General features: G+C 45.4%; 1 protein-coding gene across 1 annotated transcript in view; it reads right to left on the bottom strand.

Moving 5' to 3' along the window:
- Window positions 1–2,294: 2,294 nt before the first annotated feature.
- PGBD5 (piggyBac transposable element derived 5) overlaps window positions 2,295–10,691 on the bottom strand; it is an 82,929-nt gene continuing 74,532 nt past the window's right edge. The window contains exons 7-8 of the mRNA XM_065402147.1: window positions 5,862–5,967; window positions 2,295–2,490 (exon numbers count right to left, since the gene is read on the bottom strand). Coding sequence (XP_065258219.1) covers window positions 2,295–2,490; window positions 5,862–5,967 — 302 coding nt within the window. The remainder of the gene's footprint in view (window positions 2,491–5,861; window positions 5,968–10,691) is intronic.

Raw genomic sequence — 10,691 nt, 5'->3', positions numbered from 1 at the left:
CAGCCAGTCACTGTGTAATCGGCCTGTCAACACCAAAACAAGGGAGAACTACTCAGGAGACAATCCCTGAGGTAAAACTAGGACCTGGTAAAATTTTAGCTCACGCAATCTGTATGGTGAGCAGAACAAACCAGTGGGAAACTATTTTCAAACTATTTATTTTTTTAAAAAGCAGTTGCTGTAGTAGATGGGCCTGATCCACTGACGTCACTGAAAAGACTGCAGAATGGTTTTGCATCAGACCCTATGTTAGGGCCAAGTGCTGAGAGAACAGGTGTAACACATCTAGTTGGTCTGGGGCTTACTACTATAAAATGCTGAGGACCTCCTGTGAGGTGAGGAAAGCCCTTAGCTACCATTGATATCAGTGAGAGTTGGGGAACTCAGACCCTTACGGGAGATACTCAGCATGTTGGAGGATTGGGCTCATCCTTTCTCAGCAATGTTCTTGCACTGCAGACAAAGGAAGGAAGGTTGCTCTGATCAGACGGTTGCTGTGGGGAAGCTGTCTGCTTATGAAAGTTCCAACCAGATCTCATCCCAGTGTTCTTTTCTTGGTAATTCTAGCTATGTAACTAGCACCAACTCTTCAGAATAAATTTTGGCAAAATTTTGAAGTTACAGGGTACAATGAGCATGTCATCTAATCTTTATGTGATAGTTTAGGCCAATATTTTTCAAACATGGTTGGCTAAACTCAGGCATTACAATGAGGGGCTTGATTTTCACAGGTTGAGAGTGGTGGGTTCTGAGCACCTCTGAAAATGGATTTCAGTGACGCGCTTTAGGCAGCTTATTTGAATATATGGTCTTTGAGATAGGTGGTATTTATTAGCACTCTATTGATCTATTTCTGCCAACTACGGCGTAGTATTAGGTATTTTACTCCAGCGCTGGGTTTTTGCCCCCTGCTATCAGACCTCTCTCCCCTTTTGCTTTCCCCACTGAAGCATCCTGGTGGCAGTGAACTCGGTATTGTGTTGAAAACATTCAGCCAACGAGTCTTGTCAATACTGGCCAGTGGCACTAGGCTGCACTAATTCTTAATGGTTCTAGCTTCCAGGGAGTCACTCAGAACAAGGAAAGCATTTGGGTTTTGTTCTGCTTCAGTGATGTCAACATCTGGTTGCACCTGAACAGTTTTTTACAATGACACACTATTTTTCTAAACATATAATTTGCAAAAGTACAGCTACTGTGACGCATCTCAAATTCTAAGGAGGATTCCTACAGAACACCCAACCGTGAAAACGCAAAACGCACTGCTATCGGTGAACTATTTTTGCTTGCCAAATGTGTGTTAATAGGAAATGAAGATCTAAGATGAAGAATATCTATCTGTCTTGATATTTTTAAAAAAAAAAAAAGTGGGAAAATGAAAAACATCCATAGAAATTTAAGTAAAACAAGTCCATTAAGGTAGATCTTAAGCAACACTTAGAAGAACCTGAAGCTACAACTGAAATCAAAGAAAATATAGTTGTTAGTTGTTACACTCTGAGATTTCTCACCTACACACCAGCAATATTGAAGCTATGGTGGCAGGCAGTATTACCTCATTTATTTGTTAAACTATGTGCATCAATTCAGCTTTCCCCATGACTTTTAAAATTTCACTCAGACTTTTATTTTAAGGTTCTCCAAGATGTTTAATTTCCCCCTAAACGTTTTATTCCTATACTGCAATCTGATTGCCTTACACTAATAAAAAAAAAAGTTCTTAACTGTTACTCTGTCTTTGTTGTCTTTGCCTGTTACAGGTCAATCTGTCAATATACTTGTGAAGAACATATAAATCTATGTTGTTTCTCTTTAACCATGTCATGATTCCTTACAAGGTGTCAGGCATTGTTATCCATGACACAACATTGCTTGTCCCACAGTTAAAGAACTCCAGACAAGGCAGAGTTTTGGTAATGCCCACCTAGGACCACTGAGCTACATCCCTTTGTGGCAAGCTCGTGGTAAGCCCTATGGAAGCCTTACAAGATGACCCTGTTCAACAGATATGGCAGTCAAATGGCTACTAACTTAAATCTTTTTGGATGGACAGGTACCCGCTGAGCATTCACAGATGCAGTTGTGTTGACTTTTCCTGTGGCTCTCTCTGTAGGACATTCAACAGCCAGCTGCTACTTTTAACAAAGTCTCCACCCCTCTACTGGCATCACTGTCCTTTTCCTATAAGGAGCGGCATTGGTGATGTCATGAGTTCCCTGCTTTGACATTCCAGAGCTGTGGTCTCCTCTTCTGCTCCCCCTCCACCCCATACCTAAGCCACAAGGAATAATGCATCAATGAGAAGGTGAGGTGTCCTCCAAGCCCAGCAGCTCCTTTATAAGTCTCTCACCAAACTGTGCCCGGCTGTACCTTTTCACGTGATAGGCATCTGACATTTTGTAGAGGATGTAGGCATTGTTTATGGCAATGCTGATGGTAAACCAGAACACTTGTTGCCAGGTCTTGTTTGGTTTATGAGAAATGAAATACCTATGAATGGGGGAGAGGAAAAAGATAATCAACATTCAAACCCTTCTATGTGTGTCCTGCTGGGAGGCAAGAAAAGTGACCCCAGAGGTTGTGCAGGCCCAGGAGCTCTCATTGGGACGATACGCCAGCTGTTCATTGTTACTGTTTTAAGGGACATGTACAACAATATGTTTGATAACTCTTTTTGTTGTAGTAAAGTTATGAGAGAGTGTCTAGTTCTCCCTTTTTGGTGCAATTTCGGTTGTCTGTGTCTTGCATTTTTCTGCCCTCATCAGAAAGTTCTAGCTCCAGGGTTGCCAATAGATCACATCATCTGGGCAAAAATGCATGATGGAAAAGGCCTGTTTTGGTCACCTAGCAGTGCAGGATTGGTCACTTCAGTACCTTCGGTCTCCATCCAGTTTTCAGTGTGCCAAGTGGTGGAGCTTCCACCACTTCCCTTGACAACCTATGCTGTAGCCAAATATATCTCGCTGTCAGGAAAACTTTTCCTGAGATTTAGCCTAAATTTCCCCTCAGTTAACTTCAGCCCATCAATCCTAGTTCATCCCTTTGTACCACCCCAAATAATCATACTCTCTGATGTTCACATCCTTCATATACTTGTACACTTAGACTCCTGCCCCACTATTCCTTGCCTTGCCAATTCCTATTATCATTGGGACAGAGGGATTAACTGGACATTAATTTCTCTTCTCTCAATTTCCTCTAGTTGCTCAATATCTTTCTGGCAATGAGATGCCCAAAACGGAGTCCACTATTGCAGTAACCTACAATACGGCAATAGATGAGTTTGCCTCTCTCGTTCCCCAAATAGTGTTCAGCAGGCAGCTCTTACCCTTACAGTACTCAGCATTTGGTCCAGCTCCTCAAAGGTTGAAATCAACGGGAATTAAGCACCTCAGTACCTGCTGTACTAACTCCCAGAGAACGTGTTTAATGCTCTAAGAGCCATGTTCTGGTTACAGTTTTCAAAACCGCTTCAGGTTCAGCACCTTCAGGTCCACCAGCTAAAACAGCAAAAGCACAAGCTGCTGGGAGCCTGGGGAAAGCGTATGGGCACAGTAAGCATTCTTTTTATGTGTTGGACCAAACCATGATGCAATTTGAATTTATCCAGAACCCAGTTCCTTTGTTTTAAAAATGGCACATTTTACTGACTTCCTGCCTAGTGAGAAACTGCATGTGTATTTGGAAGCAACAGACCTTAGAGATGGGGGAGGGCCCATTCAGTCACCTTGCCCATTGTCTTTGTGCAGAACTGTTTCCTTAACCCTTATATTACTGAGACCTAATGCTTGGCTGGTGGTAGTATACAGGGATTAGGGGTGAGCTCCACAAAGGGACTTGGGTATTGCAACATTGAACACTATGGCATCTAACTTCTGGGCACCTAGAAAATCCATGGAACAACACTGTGATCCGCAAAACTGAGTTAGGTGCCTAGGCTCCCTATACCAGGAATGGGGAGAGACCGGTGCCTAAGAATGTGACCCACAAAGCCAGCATGCTAGGTGCAGAGTGGCCTAAGCTAGACATTGGGAGATGCCAATGGCAGGGGGGTGTGCTAAGCCTCAGGCAGAGGAGGGAATTGAACCTGGGGCTCCGATATCCCAGGTCCATGCTCTAACTACTAGATTAAAAGTTACAAGCTCACCGCCTCTTTTTTTGGCCGGATTTTGAACGGGACCCAATCCAGCATATGTGCTCAGAGGCCACCTATTGGATCAGGTCCCTCACGTGACTTAGATGGCTGAACGCTTGTCTTTCCCTGGTTTGTGACTTACTCTAGGGCTTAGGCAGATGCGTAGAGGGAGGTACCGTCCTGCATGCCCAGAGGCAGAAACTTAGGCACCAAGTGAGTTTAGGCATCTACACGGTTCAGTGGAAGTTTTGTGGATTGCAGTGGACCCAAGACTGGGACTTAAGCAGCTCAACCTGCGACTTAAGCACCTAATGCCTTTCATGGATCCCATCCCATGTACAGACGTAATAAAATATAGCTCATAAAATGGCTGCCATAACTCGGCTTCACTGAATGCCATCTGCCCAAATACACCCGTGATCCAGTGTACAACCAGAAGATCATCATCCAAGCTGAGCAAAAAGCACAAAGCAAACTGCCTAAATGGTGAAAAGCTTATTTTTAAGGAAGTCTCACTTAACCATTTTGCTAAGGCTGCATGACTATGTAAATTTGCCAAGTGAGGCACAAAACCTACTCATGTACCCTTGCCATGAGGATTATTGGGGCAAAACCATAATTTTGCTAACCCACAGGAAGACAGCTACTTGTCCCTGGCAAGAAAGCTTGTGTACAGCTGATTAAGGTGCTGTTAGTAGCACAGGTAAGGAACAGGGTTTTTTTAATGACCTTTTAAGCAAAGAATATCCCTTAAAAATCAAGGATACAACAACAGCCCCAGACAGGGCAAGGAGGGAATTAAGAATCTGTGAAAGGACCTGCCCAGCTCCAGGGAAAGTGCAGAGGCTGCTAATTATGGAGAGTCCTGCAGCTGATGCTCACTAAGGGTAGACAACGTAGAGAAGGCAGCTATAGCAAAGAAACAGAATCTCTCTTGCTCTTGTAGTTATGACTTGGATCAAAGCTGCTGTAACTAATTCCTGGTGCCTGGGAATAGCTGGATAATAACATGGCGAAGCTGGTGACTGACAGTGTATTGGAAGGCAGTAGAAACTCCTGGTAGTCTTAAGCTATGTCTACACTACCACTTATATCGCTCAGGGGAGTGAATATTCCACCCACTGGGCAACACAAGTTACACTGACCTAAGCGCTAGTGTGTCTCCCACCGACATAGCTTCTGCTGCTTGCGGAGGTGGTTTTATTATACATACAGGAGAGCTCCCTCCTGTGGGCATTGAGTGTCTTCACCAGACGTGCTGGTTTGGCCCTAAACCCAAACTTTAGCCTAAACCTAATGTGGATTCACCACCACCTTGGTTCTTCTCTCTCAAACGGCTCTCTAGCTATTCCATTTAAATACTCCAAGGATGCAATTCTCGTGGTGGTTTGGCTGAAGAATGGACAGACAGGAGTATCACAGTGTTTTGGATCTGGTCCAGCTTTGCTGAATTATGCAAGATGTGAAGGGGGGAGGAAGGATGTTCTGAATTTAACCAGAACTGTTTGTTCATATCTAACTCCTACACAAATTCCCAAGATAACGGTCAGCAGTGCAGCTTGCCTCCCTTAGGAAAATCGTGCAAAGATATAGAGCCTGATTCCACTTGCTTTGAAGTCAATGAGCGTTTTGCCATTGAATTTAATGAGGGCAGGATCATGCTCCAAGAAAGGTTCAAATGTTCCAGTAACACGGGATTCACCCACTCGCCATCCCACCCACTTACTTGCTGTATTTGTCGTCATATTTGCAGATATAGCTAAGATGAGCAGCAAACGCTTCTACTGCCAACGGGCATGGGATCTCGCCACTTTTTCTCTTAATTATAACTCCTGCATCAATTAAAAAAACAAAACAAAACACAGCTATTGAATCTTAACTGTTGTGTTAGCATCAGTGTTACCAACTACAATACACTTTCTGAAAAGGGGATTTGAGATCAGTTACTTAGTGTGCCAGCAAGACTCCATTAATCATTAGGACTTCTATCCCAAAAATAAACCTTGTTGATCTTGAATTTGCTTTCCTTCCCCCACCCCTCTTCTCAGTCCAACTGGCACCTGGAAGATTGTATCATAGACCTTGCTAGTAATGTGCATGCCAAAGGAGCTGTGTGGGAGATACAAGAGAGATTGGTTTAAAAAAAAATGGTCAAAACACAAACTTGAACTCTTTTCCGAGCTCGAGCTAGGGGCCCTTCATGGTGAGGCACTTGTTGGTCAGACTTCATGTGGTGACGTTTGCTTCTTGATGTACCATTATCTTGCTGAGATGCTAAATCCGAACTTGCAAAAGTTCAGTTTTGATTCACTGGGACAGAATGCTGTGGGTTTGGATTCTGGTGTGTACTGTTTGCCTAGCCCTTCTTCATGGACTGTGACACTAGCCAGGTACTGAAGAGCAATGGTTACCATGGGATGTGATAATCACCTCTGTTGCAGTTGTAAGCCTTAAGGTAGTGGGGTCTACAGGGAGCACTGCAAGCAAAACAGCTGGTGCCAGATATGGCTGCAAACTGTCTTAGGCTGGTGTTATATGCTGCAGATACCACCTGCCTCACCATGATTCATCCTTGGGGTGAGACACTTCCCCTCTTCCCAGCTGTACTGCCTCCACACTGTCTTTGCTACTGCATTTGTATCCAGATCTCTCTCACTCCTGCAAGGAAACTGATGAGACTAGTGGTCTGGAGAAGGGAAAGGTTCATGGGGCACTTGGTTAGAAGTCCAGTCCAGGCCTGCCCGGTGTGATGGGCTGAAGAGTCAGAGAAGCATTTGTAACTAATTTCCAGATGTCTCATATGAAGTTTATGCAGGAGGCACTTGTCTGTGCTCTGTTACCACCCTGTGCCCAAGGAAATGGGACTTGTGCACATTTTGTAAATAAACCATACTAACAAAATACTGGACTCCACATCACTGAGCTCTGCTTCAAACAGGGAAACTGACACATGTATTGCCCCTTTGCTGAGCAGCAACAGAATTTGCCAGGCAGCAGCAGGTTTGGGGGACCTTGAAAGTCATTTTCCTGTTTGGAGCGCAAATCTGATACGGAGTCTGGTATTTTCTTCATATACATTTAGGATGGGATCCACGGAGGGACTAGGGTGTTGCAATCCTCAGCATCATGGCACCTAACTTCTGGGCACCTAGAAAAAAAATCACAGGAACACCACCTTACTCCACAACAGGGCCGCCGGGGGGGCAAGAGGGGCAATTTGCCCCAGGCCCTGGGCCCCACAGGGGCCCCCACAAGAATATAGTATTCTATAGTATTGCAACTTTTTTTTATGGAAGGGGCCCCCAAAATTGCTTTGCCCCAGGCCCCCTGAATCCTCTGGGCGGCCCTGCTCCACAAAGCTGAGGTAGGCACCTATCTCTCCCCATTCATTACATAGGGAGCCTAGGCACCTAAGAATGTGATCCACAAAAGCCAGCATGCTAGGTGGGGTGCAGCCTAAGCTAGCTAATGGGAGATGCCAATAAGAGGGCTGGGTGTGAATCCCCGCCCCTTTCTTGGAGATAGGGGCCTATATCTGGACTGCGGGGAGATTACTATTCATGGATCCCTAAGCAGAGCTAGGCATCCATGAATAGTAACCAGCCACCTCAAGTCAGGTGGAGTAGGTACCTAAGTAATTTCTTGTGAGAATGAAGTAGGTGCCTGCCTCCCTCCACACCCAGTGGTGGTAGTGTCCCCACCTACCTCATAATTTTTAGCCCAATGGTTAGAGCAGAGATGTGAGAGAACCCAGGTTCAATTCCCCACTCCCTACCAGAGGAGGAGAGAGGCTTTGAACAGGGGTTTCCCGCCTCTCAGGAGCATTTCTTAACCACTGGCCTATTCGGACATGGGACTCCCCCAATCTCATCCTGTTAAAGCTGTTTCACTGTGACTAAATAATGAAACAATGATTACAGTGACGGGACTGGGCCTGGGGTCTTCTGCCTCCCAGGTGGATGCCTTAACCACTAGACTACACAACCATTCCCCCTCTTGTGTTCTCTCTCTGGCCCAGTGACTGTTCCACTCCGGATAAATTCTTAAATCGTCATTGGGCCAGAGAGAGCGAGCCTAGGTGTGAAGGAAGGAATGACTCTCTAGCCCTTTGGGTAGGGTACCCACCTGGGAGGTGGGGCTTCAAAGCCTGAACCGCAACTTCCAAGCACAATCTACACAGCTGTTTTTACAGTGCTAACATGAGCTTCGCTAGCACGGTCACTCTGGGCTGGGAGGCTCACTGCTGTGGGCTGCGTAGACATAACCCCAGCGACTCCAGGGGACTGATGTCATCAGGCAGCTTTTTGCAGTTTTCACTCTGGCCGGTCTAGCCCGTGTGACTGGCTATTTGTTCCATCTCCCTCCCTCCCAGTCACGTCACCCTCACATCACCTTGCCTCTGCCCTCTCCGTCTTCTCTGCTTTTGTCTTCCTGTTTAAACGTATCCCCTCCTAACTAAACCCCCCCATCCGCCCCCCAAAATACCCTCCCAAGGACCCACTTTTAAATCAAGATGGGATGTTTTTCTAAAAGCTCTGCTCTAGGAATGATTGGGGGGCGGGGGGGGAGAGTTCTCTGGCCTGTGCTATACAGGAAGTCAGACTGGATGATCACAATGGTCCCTTCTGGTCTTGGAATCTATGAATCACGCCTTGGGGGGAAACTATGGCACTAACCTGCTGTTTGCAAACCATCACTCTGTTCCCTCTGCAGGTATGTTCTAGTCTTTTCCCTTAGGCTTTGACTGTCTGGTGTATTTAAACTGTAAACTCTTTGAAGCAGGGACTGTCTCCCTCACTCTGTACGGTGCCTCGCACAGTGGAACCCTGTTCTTCACTGTCTCCCAGGCACTATCATCCTTCCTCCTGGAACGCAGCTCAGCTTGGCTGAAGTTACTGAGACACAGAGGATTAAGGTGCCTTGTGTTTGGTCCCACTTTTAGTCGCTGTCTCAGTTTGGACGAGATCCCAGACTCCTCCTGGCTCTCTGGTCTTTCCTGAATCTTCTAAACCATTAAATTACTTCATAAGACACCCAGACCAAAATTGTTACTCATGTTTTGATTACAGGCTTGAGAATTAAATTCCTTTGGCTAGAAGTACAGTTCCCTCCATTATCTCTGACATGCCCCCTATGACACCCTACTTGGCAGGCCCTGTTTTGAATCTAAGACTCGCAGCACATACTAAGTGTCATTTATGACTGATCCATATGACTATTTAGTTAAAGCCTTTGAGTGACAGATTTTAATGAGTCCCAAATGATGATAGAGTTGAGCATGATGCATAATAGGTGTAACCAGAACATGGGGGGGAGGGGAACCCTTAAAGCTAACGAAACCAATATTTCTTATTGCCCTCAACATGCCCAGTAAGGGTGTTTTTATTTTCTTTGCTGGAATTGTCCTGAAAGATCTGGTTGACTGTATGAAGACAAGGCTGTCTTTCCCCTAGTAGGTTGGAAAGTATAAGATCTGTTTAGTGCAGGTGTGTTTGGTGACTTTTTTTGGCTTCTAGAATTTCCTTTGATTCGCCTTCCACCATTCACTTTCACTAAAAATGTGTGATTACAGCTACATAGGCACCATGTACTCCTTCTTATTTTCCATTATAGACTGTTAAAGTGTTTCCATTTCTGGAATGTGGATAGGTTTATCTTATAGCACTTCACAGGCTTGATTCAAGCCATTGGTAGGAGGGGGCCCAGCAAGGTTCCCCAGAAGGAGGTTGGGGTGGCACAAATTGCTCTAAACTTTGGCACTGCTCTGGGAGCCCCTCTGGTCAACAGTGCCCCAGCAGATAGCACTGGCTGAGAGGTGGCATGGCCAGGATACACAGATGTGCTCATTCAGCAGACCCCCCCCCTAAGGTGTCTTTGCTAACAGGGCTCCTATGTAGCCCTTCCCCGGTGGAGCTCCCAGAGAAGTACTATGCTGCAAACACTGCTTGTTCTTTCCTGGGTTGTGGAGAGAGGTGGGCCGTGCTGCCAACTCTTGTGAAATTTTTTGTTTTGTTTTTTTTAATCACAACGCTTATGATAGTGTGTGTGTGGTGGTTTTCCCTTAACGCTCCAGCTCCTGGCATCATGTGATTGTGAGAATCTCAGCTTTTATTGGAAAGGGGGGGAAAAGTGAGCCGTGGTTACAGAAAAGCTTGAAAATGTGACCCAATTGCATGCTAAAGCTCAACCACCAGAAGGCAAATAAAACCACCCAAAACGTTGGTTTTTTTTTAAATCATGACTTTTAGCCAATCCCTGACTCATGATTTTTGAACAGTGGGTTGGTAATACTAGGAGCAGCTTGCATCTTCCGTAGTGTGCAGGAGCTGTTATTGGGGTGTGTGCACCAATACAGGTTCATTGCAGGTTCAAAGTGCTGTACAGATATCCATCCAACAAATCCTCAAAGTCCTGTGATGTAAGGAAATGCATAGACCTGAATTTCCACAGTTTAAAAGGTCTGAAGCATAATTCTACTACAACGCTTTTCCCCACCAGACCCATCAGTGAATTCTCATAAAGGGCATTTGGAAGTTTAGGGCCAAAATCTTTTTAT

The sequence above is a fragment of the Emys orbicularis genome, chromosome 3, assembly GCF_028017835.1.
Source record: "Emys orbicularis isolate rEmyOrb1 chromosome 3, rEmyOrb1.hap1, whole genome shotgun sequence".
In the NCBI taxonomy this organism is placed as follows: Eukaryota; Metazoa; Chordata; order Testudines; family Emydidae; genus Emys; species Emys orbicularis.
This window is presented reverse-complemented; position numbering and strand designations above follow the sequence as displayed.